This window comes from Rousettus aegyptiacus, unplaced genomic scaffold (genome assembly GCF_014176215.1).
Source record: "Rousettus aegyptiacus isolate mRouAeg1 unplaced genomic scaffold, mRouAeg1.p scaffold_m13_p_9, whole genome shotgun sequence".
NCBI classification, from domain to species: domain Eukaryota; kingdom Metazoa; phylum Chordata; class Mammalia; order Chiroptera; family Pteropodidae; genus Rousettus; species Rousettus aegyptiacus.
In genome coordinates this window covers 34,424,492-34,448,789 of record NW_023416312.1, presented here as the reverse complement: position 1 = coordinate 34,448,789, position 24,298 = coordinate 34,424,492, and the positions used below count along the sequence as shown (strand labels likewise).

At 35.9% G+C, this 24,298-nt stretch overlaps 1 protein-coding gene across 1 annotated transcript in view; it reads left to right on the top strand.

Annotated features, from left to right (window-relative positions):
* Positions 1–24,298, top strand: part of WNK3 (WNK lysine deficient protein kinase 3) — a 147,585-nt gene that overhangs the window by 15,052 nt on the left and 108,235 nt on the right. Inside the window, 1 exon segment of the mRNA XM_036227332.1 lies at positions 3,378–4,033. Within this exon segment, the coding sequence (XP_036083225.1) occupies positions 3,497–4,033 (537 nt within the window). The 5' untranslated portion in view covers positions 3,378–3,496.

Below are 24,298 nucleotides of genomic sequence, written 5' to 3'. Positions count from 1 at the left end.
TCTGAAGTTAAATTTTTGAAGGCTTTATTTTTTACTTAAATTCTCCAAATTTACCTATTTTGGTCTGCTTAGAAGACCTTTTGTGTTACTTATAGATCTCTGCTCTTGAGGTTTCTGGATAAGTGACTTTTAGTTAAGTGAAGCGAATGGTATTCTTACTTAAGAATATCTCACTTAAAATGTTAACATTTAGGGAATGTGAGTGAAAGATATATTGGATTCTTTGTATATTCTTGCACATTTTTTTCCAGTCCGAATTGTATCAAAATAAGTTAAGGAAAAAATCTCTACCTAAGCGAGATGCTGTTAGTTTTCTTTTTAAGGAAAAAATCTCTACCTAAGCGAGATGCTGTTAGTTTTCTTTTTTTTTGCTTGCAGACGACCCTACTTTATTAAGTAACTTTTGAGGTATCTTGATTTGGCAATGTAACTTCATAGAGTGCTTCATGAGTCCCTAGTTTACAGTCATGTATCACTTAACAACAGAGACGTGTTCTGAGAAATGTGTTGTTAAGCAATTTCATCACTGTGTGAGGATCATAGAGTGTACTTACACAAATATAAATGGGATAGCCTGCTATATACCTAGGCTATATGGTATATCATCATCATATATGCAGTCTGTCATTGACTGAAACGTCATTATGTGGTGCATGATTGTAATTCTTAGCTCTGGTATTAACACAGCTATATCCTAGTAGTGTCATCTGATAGGCAAATTTCTGGGAGTTATCAGTCTTCCTTTTCTCTTCACCTGTTGCCAGTATTTTCATTCAAACCTCAGCATCTTTTTCCTGGATTATTATAGCTCTCTAACTGGTCTCATTTTATATTGTATATCATAGAATTCCTTGGCGACTGCCTCTTTTTCTTTATGTGCCTGCTTCTAATATGTGAGTAAACTGTTCATGTTACCACTCATACACTTATTCCATGCTATTTCATGACATTGCTTGTGATCTTTCCTCTGCTTGGATCATTTAATTTTTTTTCTTCGAGACTGAGTTCTGGCACCAGTAAACCTTCCTTAGAGGATCTAACTTCATTCTTTTGCATATAGATATCCAGTTGTCCCAGTGCCATCTGTTGAAGAGAGTGTTCTTTCCCAATTGAATTGTCTTGGCACCCTTGTTGCAAATCAGTCAACCGTAAATATGGGGGTTTATTTCTAGATTCTCTATTTTTATTTCATTTAGCTATACATCTATCCCTATGCCAATACCACACTGTCTTAATACTATAGCTTTGTGGTAGGTTTCAAAATTGGAAAGTCCTTCAATTTTGTTGTTTTTCAAGATTGTTTCGGCTTTGGCTATTCTGGGTCCCTTGAAATTTTATGTTTTAAGATAAGCTTGTTAATTTCTGCAAAGAAACCAGCTGGGATATGGATAGGAATTGTGTTTAATGTGTAACATAATTCGGGGTATTTCTCCTTATTTTGTTTGTTTTAGTTGAGTCGTTCTTCAGTTTTTCAAATTTGATATTTTTGTGTACTTTTGTACATGACAAATTGTGCCTTCTAAGGCACATAACGTAATAACAGGTATACAGGTTTTGTGATACTGTTTGTGGTGAGAAGAGAAGAATTTTCTTATTAGTGGTTTGACCACTCATTGGAAAAACTTCTTCATGATATGTTCCACATATTCCACATGTTCTCTATGGAATGTTTTAGAAAATATAGAAAAGCAGAAAGAAAGAAAAAGTCCGTAATTACACCATTCAAAATTAATATTGTGTATGTATGTATGTATGCTTGTATATATGTCATTCAACCATAAAAGGTAGTATCTTTTCATCTCACTAAAAACTAGTGTATTTTTTAATGTTGTATCCTATCTCATTTTGAGATATTTAATCAAATCCCTGTTAGGCTTATATTTAGTTACAGTTTTTCCAAATTATAAGTGCTATAATGAATGTCTTTATAATTAAATCTTTGCACAGATTCTTGACTATTGTCTAAGGCAAGTTCCTATAAGCGGAATTGCTGGTTGAAAAGGATGTATATTTTTATGTCTTTCTTGCCATTTTTTTAAAGTACAGTGTGTTAATATTTGATAGTAGTTTATTTCTGCTAAAATCTGAAGGCAAGCTCATAAACAAGTATTTGTGTTATTCAGAATTACCACTGGATGTTCATAGCAGCATTATTCATAGTAGTCAAAAGGTGGAAACAACCAAATCCATTCACCAGATGAATAGATAAATAAAATGTGGTATATACATACAATGGAATATTGTTCAACCTTAAAAAGGTATGAAATTATAATACATGCTACAATTTCGGTGAACCTTGAAAACATGTCAAATGAAATAAGCCAGACATAAAAGGGCAAATATTGTATGATTCCACTTATATGAAGTATCCAGAATAAGTGAATTCATAGAGACAGGAAGTAGAATAGAGACTACTAGAGGCTAGGAAGATGGAGAGTTATTTTTTAATGAATACAGAATTTCTGTTTGGGATGATGAAAAGTTCTGGAAATGGATTGCGGTGATTATTGCACAACATCTTGGATATACTTAATGTCACTAAATTGTATACTTAAAATGGTTAAAATAGTAAATTTGATATTAAGTATATTTTACTACAATAAGAAAAAACTATCAGATTAATTCCATAAGTTTAGACAAAAACTACCTAGTGAGAAATTATGTACTTGTTTTAGTTATTGTGTATGTTACCTTGTAGCTAAGTGAACTCAGGGTTTGGCTGCTTGTTTTATTTTAACCCATTTCCCATTTGCCTCAAGAATACTTGCTGGTGGCATTCGTGGCTGCAGTGTTTATTCCAAGATAACTCGTGGATTACAGTCCTAATCCTACCCCCAGAGTTTCCTATGAAATATCTCACTTTTATTATTATTTTCACATTGCTCTAGTATGGCGATAGTCTTTGGAAACAGATGACATAATTCTATAAATAGCATTCTGTTTTTAGTAGTGGTATTACCATTTACAAAAATAAAGTAATTCTCGATCGCCGAAAATGTTAAATCCTCGAACACGTAGCATTTCTACGTGTGATGTTAAATCAATGCTGGAGGCAAGCTGCACTTTTTTTTTCTAAATGGGAAAAGGGTTAAATATGATGGATTGATAGATGGGGCTGAGAACTAGATTCCTAACCAACATTTATATACTATGAAAACTTATTGAACTATATGCCAAGTTGCCTGCTAGGCACTGAGGACTGCAGTGGTAAACAAGATGAGAAACAGTCCCTGGAGCCTGCAGGTTGCTAAGATTGGACCCTAAAAAGAACAAACTTCTTATTAAGAAAAAAATGGATTAAACAATCAGGTGACTTGTTTTCTCCTTAATGATTTCCTTTGTGGGGTGATTTTAAAATATCCCTTTTTTCCCCTCAGGTTACTATGGAAACATATGACCGCATAAAGGGAAGTCCATTCTGATAAATTGGATATCTGAGATGTAACTGGACTGAAGAGTAGAACAGGAAAAAAATTTAGTGCCAACCTTAATTACAATGGCTACTGATTCGGGGGAGCCAGCTAGCACAGAAGATTCTGAGAAACCTGATGGAGTTTCATTGGCAAACAGAGTTCATCAGTTGGCAGCAACTTTGACAGTGGAAGCTAGGCTGAAGGAAAAAGACAGTACCTTCTCTGCTTCTGGAGAAATTATAGAAAGGAAGAGATTCTTCCGAAAGAGTGTCGAGATGACAGAAGATGACAAAGTTGTTGAATCTACCTCCAAAGATGAGAGAATAAAGACTGCAGCAAATATTCCAAGAGTAGAAAAGCTTCCTGCAAATGTGCTGAGAGGTGGACAAGAAGTTAAATATGCACAGTGTTCAAAAGCAACTTTCGAATCCTCAAAAGATTGTTTCAAGGAGAAAAATGAAAAGGAAATGGAAGAAGAAGCAGAAATGAAGGCTGTAGCTACTTCTCCTAGTGGCAGGTTCCTGAAATTCGACATAGAGCTGGGAAGAGGAGCATTTAAAACAGTGTATAAAGGACTGGACACTGAAACATGGGTTGAGGTTGCTTGGTGCGAGCTGCAGGTGAGTATATAATCTTCTTGGTTTTAATAAATTTCACTTTTAGCTGAACTGGCCATCTGAGTGATCTAGGATTAAAATGTATCATAGATTAAAATAAAGTGATGGGTTTGTTCCCCACCTCCCTGAAATTATGCTTCGTTCCTAGATCCTCTTAGGAGCACACACCAACTTTTTTTTCTTTTGTTGTTTTCCCTTGTTTTGAGAGGGAAAAAACTATTGGGCTTTCCTTGGGAAAATGCTCCTGATTTATTAATGTTAGGAAATTCCTGAAACTCTTAATGTCTCATTTTGAAAACTTTTAGTAAATTTATGCCTTATGAATTGATTGTTATATTAAGTACTTGAGAGTGTGATTTGTTAGGGATATATTCTGTGTGGTATCTCCTTTATCTCTTTTTCTTTCAACAAATTTTTGGGTGTAATGTTTTTTAGAATAGGAAATGTTTTTCTTGATTCTTTGAGGACTTCTACTAATATAAACTCCCCCATTCCTTTGAGTTTACCTCAAAGAGGATCTGTGGAAGAAATAATCAGCAAAATCTACTGAGGTTAGTCAACTAGAATGTATTTAGAAAGGAAAAATGAAAGCAACAGGGGAGTAGTTGAATCACCCAGCTATTTGGTTCCATAATAAATATGTGGACTTTTAACAAATGAATGACTAAATGGGGATAGAAAATCATAGAAGGAGTTATAATAAGAATAGTTTCAGATAGATAAGATATAGGTCAGATATAAGGAAAACTTTTGTAACATTAGCCAGCTCACAGGAAATGGTCACTGTTCACATAAGATGCTTAAAATTAAGATTGAATAAAGCCAACAGCTCAATACATGTTGTTCAAATTCCAGTGGTCTTTGCGTGTAGATGTGTATGTATGTACAGTGATTTCACCCATTCTGAACATGCTGTAGGTTGCCATTTAGATAGGTTGAAATTTAGTCTAGGTCCCTACATTTCTAGGAAGTGTTTTGTTTAATGCCATGGTTTCCAAACTTTATTGTCTATAAAAGTCAGTGTTTGCTTCATATATAGATTCCTGAGCTTATTGTGAGAGATTCAGACTCAGTATGGCTCGTGTGGGATTCAAGACTGAAATTTTAACAGGCTTTCTAAGTTCCTTGAATTTAAGAAGTCCTTTGATGACTCTTTAGAATGCAAGTTACTTAGCAGTCAAGCCTTTCTAGTAGTTCCTCAAAGGTGTATGCACGTGTGGGGTGTGCTTCACTTTCTTCTCATCCCCTTTTTACCCTTTAAGAATTTTTTAAGGTCTGTGTCACAGTAGAAATATTAGATAATGCAAGCAAACAAACATCAAAACCACCTGAAATTCCACTACATTGAGGATGCTTTAAACAATTTAGTATATATCTTTCTGGACTCTTTCTTTTACATTAATGTTTACATGACTGTATGTTTTCTCCCACACAAAATGGAATTGTACCACAAGGTTTTATAAAACCTTATCATGTACATCCTTTAATTAATAATAATTATAAATTTACATCATTATTTTAATAGATGTTCTTAATCAGTCCTCTATTATGAGACATCTAGATTTTTCTTCAATATTTCACTGTTATAACTATGGCTGTGGTCAACATCCTTGTATATATATTGAAAATTATGTAAATTTTAATTTCATTTCTGCATCATGACATTGGTAAGTCTCACCTTTTAAAAATATATTAAGTAGTTTTATTTTTATTTTTTAAATTTTATTATTAATTTCAAGTATATAGTGCAATGGTTAGACATTTATATAGTTTATAAAATGATTCCCCTGATTGCACTTTCTCTCCTGAGGCTCTCTAACCTAGCCATTACATTAATGCTAACTGCATTCCCCATCCCCGTGACCATCTATCAACTACTTATTTGCACCTCTTTAACCCATCACCCCTTTCTCCTAGCCCCGCAACCCCCCTCCCACCAGATTGTCCTCTATATTTGTGAGTCTGATTTTGATAGTTTGTTCATTTTGTTTTTTAGATTCCACATATAAGTGAAATCATATGGTATTTATCTTTCTCTGACTTATTTCACTCAGCATAACAACCTCTAGGTCCATTCATGTTGCTGCAAATGGTAGGATTTCATTTTCTCTAATAGCTGAGTACTACTTCATTGTATGTATGAACCATAACTTTTTTATCCAATCATCTCGTGATGGGTATTCAGGTTGCTTTCATATCCTGGCTACTGTACATTGTGCTGCTATGAACATAGGGGTGCATAGACTTTTATGAATTATTGTTTTGGTTTTCTTTGGATAAATACCCAGAAGTGCAATTGCTGGGTAAACAGGCAAATCCATCTTTAATTTTTTGAGAAACCTCCAGACTGTTTTCCATAGTGGCTGTACCAATTTGCAATCCCACCAACAGTGTGTGAGGGTTCTCTTTTCTTCGCATCCTCACCAACATTTGTTGTTCTTTGATTTATTGATGATAGCCATTCTGACAGGTATGAGGTGATATCTCATAGTGGTTTAATGTGCATTTCTCTGATGATCAGGGTAGCACTTATCTTTTAGTGATACTTTGTAAATGAGGGGAATTAATTTCCATTCTTATGGTAGTAGGCTGCATAGTAAAAATGTCAGGTATTTTGCAAACTGTACTCTAGCTATGCTAAAGGATGTTTAGGTAAAACTTGAAGAAAATATTCCATTGTTAGGAAATGCCTTCTGTCATTCATCTGTGGAAAGATTGAAAGATCCTATAAGAGGTCTTACTCTGCAAAGTGTGGTTCCTGGACCAGCAATATGGACATCACCTGGGAGCTTGTTGCAACTACATGTTCCTAGGGCTCATTCCAGACCTACTGAATCAGAATCGGCCTCTTAGTAACGTCTGCAGGTGATTTGAATGTAGAGCAGAGTCTGAAAAGCACGGAAGGGAATAGTTCCAAGAACTAGCTAAATCAGAGGAGGAATTCCCTTAATACACTAACGTGAGCTTTATATCATATATACTGATTCCTGGCATTCACTCCAGACTTTCCAAATCTCCAGGAGATGAGGCCCAGGAATTTATTTTTAAAATGTTCTCCAAGTAATTGGATACATAACCAGATTTGCAGACACTCTAATATGTAGTGAATGTAAATTCTGTAAAGTACATTTTAATTTACACAGAGAACAATAATTGCAATATTCCATTTTGAAAGGAATGTTAGAAATAGTGTAGTTAGTTGATATAATTTTGGATATAATTTCATCATATGCATATTTGGAATTAAGAAAAATTTATTTAGAATCCCAGAGGATAAGGGCATTATCTTTTAGTTACTTTCCAGTGAGTACTATGCAATTTGTAATGGACAAGTTCTCATATTTTTCCCATAGTCTTCCTTTTTTATTATATAATTACACAATTTTAGAAAAACAACTCAGTAAGCATTTTAAAGGTATAACTTATACTAGATTCTTTTCCAATCTTTATGTGTGTGTGTAATATATAAAATTGGTATGTAAAAACTTTTGTTATAAATTTGATATGTATTTTTTAATTAACATCCTTAAAATATGTACACAATTGCATTTGAATCACCTCTTACTTAGCCTTTTCCCCTGAAATTAGATAAATTCTTTTCTTTTTAAAATTTTAAATTTTGCATGTTTGATTTGAAATTCACAGCTCAACAAAAGTTTTGTCTACTTTTTTCTCTTGATGCCATTTCCCCCAATTGGGGATATTGGAGCGTTGGGTAACAATTCCTTTATTTTTATTTTTAATTTTTTTATTCTTTAATTTTCATTTATTTTATTTATTTTTTAATCGAAGAAATGATTTAAATATTTTCCCCCCATCTACCACCTCCCTTCTCTCTGGTAAGCACTACTCCATTGTCCATGTCCATGAGTCTGTGTTTGTTTGTCCTGCTCATTTGTTGCTTTTAGGTTTATATCCCACATGTAAGTGATATTATGTGATTTTCAACCTTTTCTGTCTGGCTTATTTTGCTTAGCATGATTATCTCAAGGTCCATCCATGTTGTCACAAATGGCACTATTTCATCTTTTCTTATGGCTGAGTAATATTCCATTGTATATATGTACCACAGCTTCTTTAGCCAACCATCTATCATAGGACACTTCGGTTGCTTCCATGTCCTGGCCACTGTGAATAATGTTGCTATGAACATCAGTGTGAAAATATCTTTTCGGATATGGGTTTTCAAGTCTTTGGGGTAAATACGCAGTAGAGGGATTGCTGGATCATATGGTAGATCAATTCTTAGTTTTATGAGGAACCTCCATACTGTTTTTTTGTAGTGGCTGTATCAATTTGCAGTCCCACCAGCAGTGTATGAAGGTTTCTATTTCTTTGCATCCTCTCCAGCATTTGTGTTGTTGATGATAGCTATTCTAACAGGTGTGAGATGGTATCTCATTGTGGTTTTGAGTTGCATTTCCCTAATACCTAGCGATATTGAGCATCTTTTCATATATTTGTTGGCCATTTGTATGTCCTCTGGAGAGAAGTGTCTGTTCAGGTCCTCTGCCCATTTTTTGATTGGATCATTTGTTTTATTGATGTTACTGAGTAGTGAATTCTTTGTATATTTTGGATATAAGGCCCTTATTGGAGGCATTGATTGTAAGTATATTTTTCCATTTGGATGGTTGTTTCTTTACCTTGTTGACGATTTCTTTTGCTGAGCAGAAGCTTTTTAGTTTGATGTAGTCCGATTCACTTATTTTACCTTTTACTTCCCTTGCCTTTGAGGTCAAATTCATATAATACTCTTTCAGTTCAAGGTCCTTGAGTTTAGTTCCTATGTTTTCTTCTATGCATTTTTTCAGGTCTTATATTTAGGTCCTTAATCCATTTTGAATTAATTTTGTGGTGATAAACAACAGTCTAGTTTCATTGTTTTGCATGTGGCTTTCCAGTTTTCCCAGCATCATTTATTGAAGAGGCTTTCCTTTCTCCACTGTACGTTTTTGCATTCCTTGTCGAAAATTATTTGCCCATATAAATATGAGTTTACATCTGGACTCTTGATTATGTTCTACTGGTCTGTGTGTCTGTTTTGCTGCCAGTACCATGCCGTTTTGATTACTGTCACTTTGTAATATAATTTGAAGTTGGGCAGAGTGATGCCTCCAGCCTCGTTCTTTATTCTCAGGTTGGCTTTGGCAATTTAGGGCTTTTGTGCTTCTGTACAAATCTGATGATTATTTTGTTCTATTTCTTTAAAAAATGCCGATAGGATTTTGATGGAGATTGCAGTAAATCTGTATAATGCTTTAGGTAATATGGTCATTTTAACTATGTTGATTCTTCCAATCCAAGAACATGGAATATCTTTCCATTTCTTTGTATCTGCTTCGATTTCTTTTAATAGAGTCTTGTAGTTTTCATTATATAGGACCTTCACATGTTTCGTTCAGTTTATTCCTAGGTATTTTATTTTTGTTGCAATTACAAAAGGAATTATTTTTTCCACTTTTTCTGACACTTTGTTATTAGAGTATAGGAATGTTATGGAGTTTTGCACATTGATTTTGTAATCAGAAACTTTACTGTATTTGCTTATTGTTTCTAGTACTGTTCTTGTGGAGTCTTTAGGATTTTCTATATAGGGAATCATGTCATCTGCAAATAGTGATAGTTTGACTTATTCATTTCCTATTTGGATGCCTTTGATATCTTTCTCTTGTCTGATTGCACTAGCTAGGACCTCCAATGTTATATTAAATAACAGTGGCGATAGTGGACAGCCTTGTCTTGTTCTAGATCTTAGAGGGAAGGTTTTTAGTTTTTCACCATTAAGTATAATGTTGCCTGAGAGCTTGTTATAGATGGCCTTTATTAAGTTAAGGTACTTTCCTTCAGTATTGATTTTGTGAAGTGTTTTGATCCTAAATGGATGCTGTATCTTGTCGAAGGCTTTTTCTGCATCTATCAATATGAACATATGATTTTTATTTTTTAATTTGTTTATGTACTATATCACATTAATTGATTTGCGTATGTCGAACCATCTCTGTGCCTCCGGGATGAAGCCCACTTGATTGTGGTGTATAATCTTTTTAATATGTTGCTGTATTTGGTTCGCTAGTATCTTATTTAGGAGTTTTGCATCTGTGTTCATGAGAGATATTGGTCTGTAGTTTTCTTTTTTGTTGTTATCCTTACCGGGTTTTAGTATCAGGGTCATTTTGGCCTCATAAAATGAATTGGGAAGTATTGCCTCCTCTTCGATTTTTTGGAAGATTTTGAGGAGAATGGGTATTAAATCTCGTTTGAATGTTTGGTAGAATTCACTGTCATCTGGTCCTGGAGCTTTACTCTTTGGTAGGTTTTTGATGATTGTTTCAATTTCTGTACTGCTGATCGATCTATTTAGATTTTCCAGTTCTTCTTAATTCAGTCTAGGACGATTATATTTTTCCAAGTACTGGTCCATTTCTTCTAGGTTATTACATTTGGTGTTATATACTTTTTCATAATATTCTTGTATGATCCTTTGTATTTCTGCGATATCAGTTGTAATTCCCCTTCTTTCATTCCTGATTTTGCTTATCTGTGTCCTTTCTCTTTTCTTTAGTGAGTCTAGCCGGGACTTTGTCAATTTTATTAATCTTCTCAAAGAACCAACTCTTTGTTGCATTTATTTTTTCTGTTGTTTTTTGTTTTCAATTTCATTTATTTCTGCTGTGATTTTTATTATTTCTTTCCTTTTGCTGACTTTAGGCTTCATTTGTTCTTCTTTCTCTAGTTTTTAAAGATGAAACGTTAGGTTGTTTATTTGGACTTTTTCTTGTTTTTGGAGGTAGGCCTGTAATGATATGAACTTTCCTCTTATGACCTCTTTTGCTGTGTCCCAAAAGTTTTGATATGTTGTATTATCATTATCATTTGTTTCTATGCATCTCTTGATCTCTCTTTTTATTTCTTCTCTGACCCACTTATTCTTCAGTAGCATGTTGCTTAATCTTCATATATTTGTGCTTCTTCCTGATTTCTTTTGCAGTTGATCTCTAGTTTCAAATCATTATGAACAGAGAATATGTTTGGGATGATTTCATCCCTCTTATATTTGTTGATGTTATTTCTGTGTCCCAGTATGTGTTTGATTCTTGAGACTGTTCCATGTGTACTAGAAAAGAATGTATAAGAGGCTGTTTTGGGATGGAAGGCTCTGTAAATGTCAATTATATCCAGTTGGTCTAATATGTCATTTAAGGATGTTATTTCCTTATTGATTTTCTGTTTGGATGATCTGTCCATATCCAACAGTGGGGTATTTAGGTCGCCTACTACGATAGTGTTTTGGTCTTTTTCTCCCTTTAGTTCTGTTAGTAATTGTTCTATATATTTCGGGGCTCCCTTATTGGGAGCAAAGATATTAATAAGTGTTATGTCTTCTTGGTGCATGATTCCCTTTATCATTACGAAGTGTCCCTCAGTATCTTTCTTTACCCTTTTTATTTTGAAGTCTATTTCATCTGATATTAGTATAGCTCTTCCTACTTTTTTCTAAATGCCATTGTCTTGAAATATCATTTTCCACCCTTTCACTTTGAGTCTATATTTGTCTTTGGAGCTGAGATGTGTCTCCTGGAGGCAGCATATGGTTGGCTTTTGTTTTTTGATCCATTCTGCAACTTTGTGCCTTTTTATTGGTGAGTTCAGTCCATTTACATTTAGGGTGATTATTGAAATATGAGGTCCTCTTATAGCCATTTTATCTTTTGCTTTCTGGTAGCGCGCTGTTTCCATTACTTCCTTCTTTTTGTGTTTCTGTTTTCTTTATTTTGGTTGGCTTTTGTAGGTTTTGCCTCTAGTTCTTTTAGTTTTATGTTGTACACTTTGGTTCTGAATCTTCCGCGTGTGGTTACCATTGAAAATATGAAAAGGATAGTTATATATATGCAGTCGTGCATTTTCTTCTTCATGTGCCTTATCTCCATTCCCCTTTGCGAATTTGGATCCTTGAATTCCTCCCTTTTTAGTCACTGTTGTCTGAATTTGTCCCTGTGTATGCTGAACGTTCATTACTATCTTGTTATAACAATTCTCTTATTATTATTTAAGCTATGATGCCCTCTTCTTAGTACGGGTTGCACTGCTCTGCTTCTATTTGCTTGATAGTCACGTTACTCCTAATTATGTATTTTTGGTATTGTTGTTATTTTGTTTTAGGTGAGCTGACCCCTTTCAGTATTTCCTGTAGTGCAGGTCTTGTATTGGAGAATTCCCTCAATTTTTGTATGTCTAGAAAGCTCTTAATTTCTCCTTCATATCTAAAGGAGAGTTTATCTGGATATAATTGTAGGCTGGTAGTTCCTTTCATTTAATAGTTTAAATATTTTGATTCCATTCCTTTCTGACTTATAAGGTTTGTGCTGAGAAGTCCAATGATAATCCAATGGGGTTACCTTTATATGTTACCATTTTCTTCTCCCGGGCTGCCTTGAGAATTCTATCTTTGTCATTGATTTTTGATAATTTTAATATAATATGTCTTGGTGAAGTCCTTTTTGGGTTGAGAGAATTGGGTGTTCTGTTGACTTTTTGAATTCCAAGCTCCAGTTTATTCCTTAGATTTGGGGAAATTCTCGTCAATGTTTTGTCTGAAAATGCTTTCTAGTCCCTGCTCCTTTTCCTCACCTTAGATAATGCCTATTATTCTTATATTTCCTCTCCTGATGGTATCAGCTAGTTCTTGTATTTCTCTTTTATTTTTCATTCTTCAGTTTCTTTCTTCCTCCTTCTGATGCATTTCTAGATATATGTCTTCAATATCACTGATCCTTTCCTCCACTTGGTCGACTCTATTTCCCAAGCTTGCTATTTCATTTTTCAACTCTTACAGTGTGTTCTTCATCTCCAGAAGTTCTATTTGGTTCTTTTTTGAGGGTTTCAATCACCTTGCTCTGCTCATTAGTTGTTTTTTCAGTTATTGAAATTGTTGATATTATTTGTTTGCAATCTCATTGAGTTTTTTCAGATGTACCATCCTAAATTCTCTGTCATTTCTATGTCTGTAAGCTTATTTTCTGGAGATTTTTCTCATTCTTTCTGAGATGCCTTGTCACCTTGGTTGTTCATGGTGTTTAATGGACTATTTTTCCGCCTGGGCATTAATAGAAGTGTATTATGCTGTTTCCAGAAAGAAGGTTTATTATATAAATGTCTGACTGTAGTCTGTTGCAATGAAGGCGCTTTTCTTTTGGTTTCCAGTAGGAGGTGTCTAAGCCTCTTGGATTTCTGTTTTATATAATGCCTTAAAGGATCTGTGGTAGCTCTTATGTGCAGATCCCACATTCAGACGTGCTGGTGTGCAATTTAGATGTTTTTTGTTGAATTTTAGATGTTCAGCTTATTGTTTTTTCAAGGGGAGAGGTTTGGGGACATTTCTCACTCCACCATGTTTTTTGTTGAAATGAGGCTCATAACACTGGTTGCCTGCTGGGAATGGAAATGTAGCTTACAGAGCTGGCCCTTTTGCTGTGTTTGGAAGGGCCACTCACAACAATGGCAGCCCTGCTGTGAACACTTGGTTCTGAATCACTGGAAGCTGAGCTTGGCAGCAAGCCAATAATACCTGCCCCAGCCAGTCTGCAGGTTGAGTGGGGCGGAGTCCCAGAGAGAGTGGTAGTGAGATCAAAACAGCCTCAGTTTTGCTGGAAATTTGGTAACTGTTTAAGTTTCCTCAGATGACCCAGATCACGGCAAGACCACCTGCTGTCTGAGACTGGCCCCAAATTCCCTGGTATCTACCCAAGTTCGTGTTGGCAGGAGCAATCTGCCTGACCTTATCTCTGGAGTGGGGCTCACAGTGCTGGCTGCTATTGCTGGGATTAGAAAAGCTGCTCACAACAGTGGCCACCCTGCTGTGAACACAGCACTCTGAATCACTCAGCTCTGGGCTTGGCAGCCAACCATAAACATTTTCTTCATGTGCCTTATCTCCATTCCCCTTTGCGAATTTGGATCAGTCTGCAGGTTTGGTGAGGTGGGCTGATCCCGTCAGACCAGGGTCTCCTAATGGCTCTGTGGGAGGGGTCTGCACAATGAAGCTGGCCTGGTCTGTAGGGGGGCCGGACTAAGGCACAATGGTGCCTTTCCAGCCTTCTTTCTGACTCCAGGTAATTGAGACATTTTTGGAATGATTCTCGTGCAAGCCTCAGACCCACCGCAGATGTCCCAGGTGAGTGTCCGCAGGTCAGAAAACCTTTGCGCGGGTCCTTCAAAGGGACGTTTAGGGGTTCAGTCGCCTTCCTTCTCACCTAGATGGCCGGAATTCCTTCTAGCTTCTATAGTCAGAGTTATTGGAATCTCCTCTTCCCTAGGCTGGGAAGCCGCCAGATGTGACTGGACCCCCTTCTCCATTAGGAGAGCCTCTGCAGCCTCATTCTCCCTCCTGGTGATCCTCTACCACCCATAAGGTGTGGGTCCAGCCCATTTCGAGATTTTGCTCTTCCTACCGGCTTCGATGTGGCTCCTTTATATTATCAGATGTAGGTGTTATGATCAGTTGGACTTCTGATGATTCTCCACATTGATTATTTTATAATTTGGTTGTAATTTCAATGTGGTCCTGGGAGGAAACGAACTCTGCTTTTACCTAGTCTGCTATCTTCCCCCAGTAATCTCCTGTTTAGCAACTCTAGGAGTCAATATTAAGTTTCCTCCTCCACTAACAACCTCAGCATTAGCAACACTCTGCTTTTGCGCATGGATACATAACCAGTTTTTGTTTTGCTGTAACTTGGAAAAATACTTCCACTGGTACATTTGTCATTTGTTTTCTTGATTGAACTGAGTTTTCATATAATGGGGCTATTTTCCAAATGAAGGAACATTGTAAATATCTGAAAAGTTTTGTTATTTTACTATTTTTAAAATATATCTGAGTGTGTTTGCAATAAGCTTCACTTATTGCAAACACACTCAGATATGGGATTGTTTGCTTCTCAGGGTAATTAAACAGGCTCCTTTAAGTAGCATCTAACACGTCTAGCTATAGTCTCTGAACTGAACCAAAATATCACTGAAAAGAAATATTAAAAAAAGGCACAATTGACTGTAGCAGGTCGACATGTTGAATGGATATTTTAATACACTTGCATTATAGTAGTGAATATATTCAAATCAGTGCAATGGAAGTAACAGTTGAAAAATCCATACTTCTACACATAAAGCTGCTATCAAAATTGTGGAGAACCTTGTTTCCATTTTATTTTTATTCGTTATCTAAAAATACTTTGGGGAGAAGTATATTTTTAGAATCAGCCCTACATTTAATTGTGAAATTAGAATTAGGTGATAATGTGAAAACAGCTGAGTTTCCAATAAAGAAAAAGTAATTTAAAAAAATATATGTTAGAATTTGTTTCTGATTAAATATTGTCCCAAGTTTTTGCTCTAAAAATGTTTTTATTATGACTTTCTTGGAAATGTTTTCAGATTCTGTTTGAGCCATACAAGAAAATGCTTAATTTATATATTGGCATACCCCAAATAGTGTTATTCAGTTTGATTTCCCATTGTATACATTAGACCCAGCCCTCAAAGTGGAATACTCTCATGGGCAAAGAATGATTATATTGAAGGGAGAAGGGATAAAGTTTGCTTAAATATGTATGTTCTAGTCTCTGTTTAAAAACTAGTCAAGTTAAGTATCAACCGAAGGCAGATGCTGTCATAAAATGACAAAGGGGTGAGCGTGGCAGGAGATAGACTTGGTCTGCAAAATATTCATTTTCCCAGTTACTTCAACTAGTTAGTTTTGAGCTAACTATCTTCTTGATAGATAACAAATTTATACATGTACTAGGCTGAATATTTGCACCACAAAGACGTCCATGTCCTAATACCTGGAACCTATGAATATGTTACTTCACCTCACAGAGATGACTTTGCAGATGCATTAAATTAAAGATCTTGTGATTAGTGGATTATCCTGGATTATCTGGATGGGCCTGGTGTAATCACAAGGGTCCTTGTAATCATAAGGGTCCCTATAAGAGAGAGGAAGGATAGGCATGGTCAGAAGGAGATCTGATGATGGAAGCAGAGGTTGGAGTGATGCAATTGCTGAGAGTAGAGAGTGAACCAAGGAATGTGGGCATCCTCTAAAAGCCGGAAAAGGTAAGGAAACAGATTCTTACCCAGAGTGTCCATTAGGAGCACAGCCTTGCCAACACCTTGTTTTTAGTCTAGTGAGACTCATTTTATACTTCTGATCTCCACAACTGGAAGGTAATGAGTTTATGTTGTTTTAAGCTCCGAATTTGTGGTAGTTTGTTAAACAGTAATAGGAAAATTTGTTAAAAACAGCAATAGGAAATGACTGTAATACACACGACTCATTCATTCATTTGTTCATTCATTCAACAAATATTTAGTATCTACAGTGTGTCAGAATGAAGCTAAGTGCTAAGGACATAATGGAGAGAAAAAGACACAGGTTCCATTTTCATAAAGCTTAAGAAGAGGGAATTCGTAATAAGAAGGTTTGGAGATTGGAATTAGTAAAAATCAGATGAAAGGGCTGGTAAATATAGGTTTGTTTGAAGGAAATGGTAGGGTTGAGAGTAGTAGACAACAGGGATACCACTCCTTTATTACTTAGTTTTTTTCTATTTTAACTTTTTCTGAGATAATTTGATACTAACAGAAGAGTTGCAAAGATATCGTAGAAAGTTCCTATGTGCCCTTCACTCAGTTTTCCCTTATGTTAATATGTAAACCAGAGATGATTTATCAAAATTTAAGAAATTATCATTAGTATAATACTATTAACTAAAGTACACAACTTATTTGGATTTCACCAGTTTTTCCACTGATGTCCTTTTTTAATCCTGTGATCCAGTTCAGGGTCCTGCATTTCATTTAGTTGTTATGTTCCCTTAGTCTCTTCCAATCTGTGACAGTTCTTTAATCTTTCTTTGTTTTTCATGATCTTGAGCTTTTGAAGAATACTGCTTAGTTATTTTTTAGAATATCCCTTAATTTGGATTTGTCTTACGGTTTCTCATGATTAGATTTATGCTATGAATTTTGGCAAGAATTCCACCGGAGTGATACACCCTTCTCAGTGCATCATTGCAGAGGGTACATGATGTTGATATGGATTACTGGTGCTAATAACCTTGATCACTTGGTTAGGGTGGTGCCTGATAGGTTTTCTATATTGTAAAATTAATATTTTTCCCTTTGTAGATTAATAAATATCTTGGGAGTAAATACTTTGAGACTATGCAAATCTGTTTCTCCTCAAACTTTCCACCAATTTTGACATTCATTGGTGTATCTTGCCTCTACACTTACTGATTAGAATTACCTCTTAGTTTTATGTGGTCTCTTCATAAGTATGACTACTGAGTTTCTGAAAATCCTAAAATTGGGGAATTTAGGGTTGAGGAACTTTAGTATATCTTAAGTTATTAATAATGGTATCATATACTTTTCCATTATCAAAATTAACAATTGGGGTGACTCAATAGTGTAGTTGGTTAGCACATTTGCTTTACATGCATATGGTCCTGGGTTCACGCGCTGGGTGGAGCCACAGACTATACCCCGGGTGCGCCAGGCCCCGGGTGCGCCAGGCCCTGAGTGCACCAGGTCCCTCTGGGTGCGCTAGGCCCTGGGGGTGCCAGGGCACCAGCTCGTGGGAGGAGACAGCCCACCTTCAGAGATCCAATTCTTAAAAAAAAAAGAGGAGATGACAACATCTGTAGGTCTGGGGTGGAAGTGGGGAGGGGGGAATTAGGGGAAAATTAACATTAATTGAGCACTTACGCAGGTACTTAATTTGAATATGTTATTTAAACCTTGCAATAGTTGCATGAGGTAGGGGTGATTAGTTTTCAGATGGTAGAACTGAGGTTTAAATATATTAAGTAAGTTACTCAAAGGGGCAGAGCACGGATTTGTGTTCCATCAATTATATATATAAAACATTTGCATAGATGATTTAAGAATTTCTCCCTCACTAGTATTTGAGCAGATCATTCTTTTATGTTTTAAACCATTTTTGAACAAATTGTTTCTTAGATGGATCCTGTTTAAAATAAGGTTCTTAACATTAAACTTTGAAAGCTCAAGGGGGTACTAATTAATGGTGTTACATAAGGAAACTCCCTGGCTTGAGGAACAGTTTCATGATTGGGTTGCTATGGTTCAAAGGCTAGCCTTCACCATTTATCAATGTCCAGAGGTGGTTGGACATATTGGGGAGACTGACTTGTGATAAATCTAGGACACAAATTTATTAATTTAGAATGAGGAATATAATTGTTAGGTCAAATGCTTTAGTTGGTCTGTAGGCTAGATACAGGGGAAGCTAAATTATAGTCAGAAACTGGCTTGGTAAGTACAGAGCCAGAACAAGGTAACTAGATGTTTCTCTGTGTCTTTCCTGCTAAAACCAAATGAACTGGATGCTCAGGTCCTGACTGGATGAGGTCACCCTCTTTGTTCAACAGTACTGAAAGACAAGCGAACCTGGTTCTGTATGTGTTTCATTACCCTTTCCATGTTATCTTGATCACCACTGATGAGCACTTTTCTTTAGGTGTGAATATTATTGCTAAAAATTTTAACATGCTAATATGGCTAGACTATGACTATTATATTTATTGATTAATTCTTTGATGGTACCATTTATAAATTGTCATTGCCCTAGTGTATGTTTATTTCATATAGCTGGAGTTCTGGGGTGGTACACTGTCTCTCCAAGGAAAGTAGCTTGTGAGTGAGGTATCTGCAGTCATGTTTTGTGAATATTGTTTCTGTGTGGTAGTGATAAACTAGAAAGTGCTTGTGTTTCAGAATATGTGAGACCTGGGTTCCATTATTGCCTCTTCCAGTTAGGCACCTTGGGCAAACTAAGCTGGTTAACATTTTGAAGCCTCAGGTTTTCACTTGTTTAAAAAAGAAAAATGTAATACACATTTCTGATGTATAGAAAATAAAGAACAACAAAATGGAACTTGTGTACCTGCTGGTCAGCTTGAGAAATATAATGTTGAGGATTAGAGATAATGCTTATAAAGCATGTGGTACATGTTTGAGTGTTAATTAAATGATAGTGATAAAATACCAAGCAACCTCGTATTTATTCAGAACAGTCATTGATAGACCGCTTTGTAAGTTAAGCACCATTTTGAAGCCTTCATAGTGTTCATCCTTATTTGAACAAGTTATTTAATTATACAGCTTTTATAACATTGTTGATTATTTCTTCCATCTTTCATGTTTGCAGAAAGAGATCCATAAAACCTCTGACCTAGTTCTGTAGTTCATTGTTGGTGTTTGCATTAAGAGACATAGCTGCTAAGGTCATAGTTTACCTTCTGGAAATGAAATGCTTCTTATTTTAAATAAATACATATGCAGATCAGTCATGTTGGTATTGTGCCTTGTCTCTGGAAAGGTTTTGTGTACATTTTTGGCATGCCATATATTATAATAGTGTTTAGTTATCATTCGTAAAAGGACAATACTTCTTTTTAAAGTAGTGTGTAGTTGAAATTTATTTTGTAAATTTTTATATGACCTCTATTATATTTATCAGCCTTATAAATTAATCTTTATAAAACTGTAAACTTGATATTTGATGCTATTTTGGGGTGATGACTTTACCTAGAGACAGTAAATTTAAAGATCATATTAGTAGACTACAATATTTTTTGACTAATTTCTATGTCAACTCCATTATGTCACTGCTCTCTTGTTGACCATTTGTGTTTCGTCCTTTATTTTTCCTTTTTCCTCGTTTTATTACGCTTTATTTTATTTTTTATTAAGTTTATTGGAGTAACATTAGTTAATACAATTATATAATTTTCAGGTGTACATTATCATTTGACATCTGAATATTCTATTGGGTATTTACCACCCAAAGTCCAGTTTCCTTCAGCTACCATATATTTGATCCCCTTTACCTACTTCACCCTCCCCCAAGCCCCCTATATTTGACCCCTTTTAACCATCTATCTACTCCCTCCTCCCTAACCCCCTACCCGCTGGTAACCACTAGTCTATAGTCCATGTCCATGAGTTTCTGTTTGTCCTGTTCATTTGTTACTTTTAGGTTTATATCCCACATATAAGTGATATCATGTGATTTTCAGCTTTTTCTGTCCGGCTTATTTCACTTAGCATGATTATCTCAAGGTCCATCCATGTTGTCGCAAATGGCACTATTTCATCTTTTCTTAAGGCTGAGTAATATTCCATTGTATATACGTACCACAGCTTCTTTAGCCAATCATCTATTGTAGGACATTTCAGTTGCTTCCATGTCCTGGCCACTGTGAATAATGCTGCTTTGAACATCAGCGTGCAAATACCTTTTCAGATCTGGGTTTTCAAATCTTTGGTAAATACCCAGTAGAGGGATTGCTGGATCATATGGTAGATCAATTCTTAGTTTTTTGAGGAACATCCATACTGTTTTCCATAGTGGCTGTACCAATTTGCAGTCCTAGCATCAGTTTATGAGGATTCATTTTTCTCTGCATTCTCTCCAGCATTTGTTATTACTTGTCCTGTTGATGATAGCTATTCTATCAGGTGTGAGATGGTATCTCATTGTGGTTTTGATTTGCATTTCTATAATAACTAGTGAAGTTGAGCATCTTTTCACGTTTGTTGGCCATTTGTGTGTCTTCTTGGTAGAAGTGTCTGTTCAGGTCCTCTGCCCATTTTTCAATTGGATTGTTTGGTTTTGTTGTTGTTGATTCGTAAGAGTTCTTTGTATATTTTGGACATTAGGCCCTTATCAAAGGTGTTGCTTGTAAATAATTTTCCCATTTGGATGGTTGTCTCTTTACTTGTTGACGATTTATTTTGCTGAGCAGAAGGTTTTTAAGTTTGATGTAGTACCATTCATTTATTTTACCTTTTACTCCCCTTGCTTTTGAGGTCGAATTCATAAAATCCTCTCTAAGTCCAAGATCCATGAGTTTAGTACCCATGATTTCTTCTGAGCAATTTATTGTTTCATGCCTTATATTCAGGTGTTTGATAGGTGTTTGATCCGTTCTGAGTCAATTTTGCTGTATGACGATTGACAGAGTCTAGTTTCATTCCTTTTCATGTGGCTTTCTGGTTTTCCCAGCACTATTTATTGAAGAAGCTTTTCTTTCTCCATTTTATGTTTTTGGCCCCTTTAGTTGAAAATTATTTGCCCATATATACGGAGTTTACTCCTGGACTCTCAATTCTATTTCATTGGTCTGCATGTCTGATTTTTTGCCAGTACCATGCTATTTTGATTATTGTCACTTTGTAGTATAATTTAAAGTTAGGCACGGAGATAACTCTGGCCTTGTTCTTTTTTCTCAGGATTACTTTGGCTGTATTTTGGTCTTTTGTGCTACCAAAATATCTGATGATATTTTGTTTTATTTCTTTAAAAATGCCAATGGGATTTTGATGGGGATTGCATTAAATCTGTATGATGTTATAGGTAATATGATCATTTTAGCTACGTTGATTCTTCTAATCCAAGAACACAGAATATCTTTCCATTTCTTTGTGTCTTCTTCAATTTCTTTTGTTGTGTTTTTTTTCTGGCTTTATCGAAATACAATAGACAATTAGTTGTTCATATTTACATTGTACAATTCAATGAGTTTTTTCAATTATAGTCGGTGTACACAAATATATTGGTTTCTGTTGTACAGCATACTGATTAGAGCTCTATATAACTCACAAAGCGATCACCACACTAAATCTATAACCCTCTTCTTCCTTACATATTTAACATCATTGTTAACTGTTTTCTTTATGTTACACTTTATATCTCCATATCTATTTTATAATTATCAATTTGTACCTCTAAATCCCTTTGCTCTTTTTCATCATTCCCCCAACCCCCCTCCCATCTAGTAGTCCTCAAAATATTCTCCCTATCTATGAGTTTATTTTTATTTCTGTTGTTTATTTTGTTATTTAGATTCCACATGTATGTGAAATTGTGTGATATTTGTCTTTCTCTATCTGACTTAACTTCATTCAGTACAATACCCTCTAGGTCCATCAAGGCAATATCTTTTTCCATCCCTTTCCTTTTAGTCCTTTTAGTGTGTGTGTGTTTTTTTTAATCTGAATTGAGTGTCTTGGAGGCAGCATATATAGGGGTCTTGATTTCTTATCCATTCAGCTATTAAACATCATTTGGTTTGAGCACTTAATTCTTTGCCATTTGAAATACTTGTTGAGAGATATGTAGTTATTACCATTCTTTATTCCTGTTTTTGATACATGTTTTTTCTTCTTAAAAAAGTTCCTCCAATGTTTCCTGTAATACTGGCTTGGTGATGATAAATTCCTTTAGCTTATTTTTGTCTGGGAAGCTATTTATCTGTCCTTCGACTTGAAACAATCTCTTTGCTGGATAAAGTATTCTTGGTTGTAGATCATGGATTTTCATCACACCGAATATTTTGTACCAAACCCTGCTGTCTTGTATAGTTTCTTTTGAGAAATCAGCTGTCAATCTTATGTGTGTTCCCTTGTGGGTAGCTCACTACTTTTATCTTGCTGCTTTTAAGATTCTCTCTTTGTATTTAACCTTTGACATTTTAATTATAATGTGTCTTGGTGTGGGCCTCTTTGGGTTCCTGTTTTTTGAGACTCTCTGAGCATCTTGGGGTAGTATGTCTATTTCCTTCACCAGGTGAGGGAAGTTTTCCATCATCATTTCTTCAAATAGCTCTTCAGTTTCTTGTTTTCCCTCTTCAGGTACCCTATGGCATGGATGTTTTTACGTTTAATTTTGTTCCATAGGCTCCTAAATTATTATTATAGTCTTGGCTTTTTTCTTGCCATTCTTATTGGATATCTTTGGCCTCCCCATCTTCTATATTGGTGGTTCAATCCTCTTCTTCATCCACTCTCTTGATTCCCTATAATATAATCTTCATCTCAGATAATGTGTTCTTCATTTTTGACTGGTTCCTTTTTATAATTTCCATCTCCATTTGTATATATTTTTATCTTTGTTAAAGTTCTCACTGAGTTCATCTACACTTCCGCTGAGTTCATTGAGCATCTTTGTAACCGGTGTTTTGAACTCTGCATCTGTTCGATTGCTTGACTCCATTATTCCTGGATCTCTGTTCTGTTCTCTTATATGGTTTCTGTTTGTCTTCCCATCTTGGCTGCCTTTCTGTATCTGTTTCTATGTACTAAGTAAAGCTCCTATGTCTCCTGGTCTTATTAGCATGACATTGTGAAGTAGGTGTCTCTTTTGTGGCACAGTCTTGAGAGGGGTTCAGCTGCAGGTCAAAGTTAGCCTCAGCCTGTACTCCTCCAGGCCACCTGTTAATATTCAGCAAGGAATCCACAGATGTCGTGCTTATAGTTTTTTCAAGAGGCCACGCCAGAAACTGAGGCCAACTGCCACCAGTATGAGTCTTGGAGCTGGCTCAGTAAAGAGCACCAGACTCATAAGAGGACACAACTGGATGTGGCTTATGTAGGGCCTCGAGTTAGGGGAAGTGGAGTTTCAGGGAATCCTCTGGGCTGAGCAACCTCTGTTATCCAGTTTGATGACCTCTCAGCTATGGCGGCATGGTATCCACACACTGGGAGTGGGGAGGGCTCAACAGAAGAACAATGGATACCATCAGCATTTTTGCTTGGGAGATAGTCTCCCCTCCAGCCCTTGCTCTAAATACTCAGTTTCCCCCTATAAGTCCTTGGTGTCTCTTGAGAAACCCACCCAGCAGTGGTGCTCAGAGTGAGTTGGTCCATCACTGCTAAAATCTGCTCATGGACATGGCCCCTTTAAGAGGCATTTGCTGCTACTGGCTGCAGCTGCCACAGCCTCTGTCCCACTCAGCCACTGGGGTCCAGGCAGCCTCCCTCTTTGATCCCTCCTACCTCCTGCTCTTTCAGGATGATTTCTTATTTCTCTTCCTAATTGTAGGTCTTCTGTTCATCTAGACCCCAGGCAACTTGCCTTGCTGTTTGTCCGTGTTTCCTTCACAACTTTGATATGGTTGCAAGAAGAGATGAGCAAAGCCTTTATCATCTACACCATTTTCGAGCATCCCTTGTGTTTTTTAATAGCTATCCTAATTGGTGTGAAGTGGTATCTCATTCTGGTTTTGATTTGCATTTACCTAATGACTGTTGATGTTGAGCTTCTTTTCATGTGTTTATTTACCATTTGTATTTCTTCCCTGAAGAAATATTTACTCAAGTCCTTTGCCAGTTGTTGAATTGAGTTGTTTGTCTTTTTGCTTTTGAATTGTAGGAGGGTTTTTTTTGTATGTTATA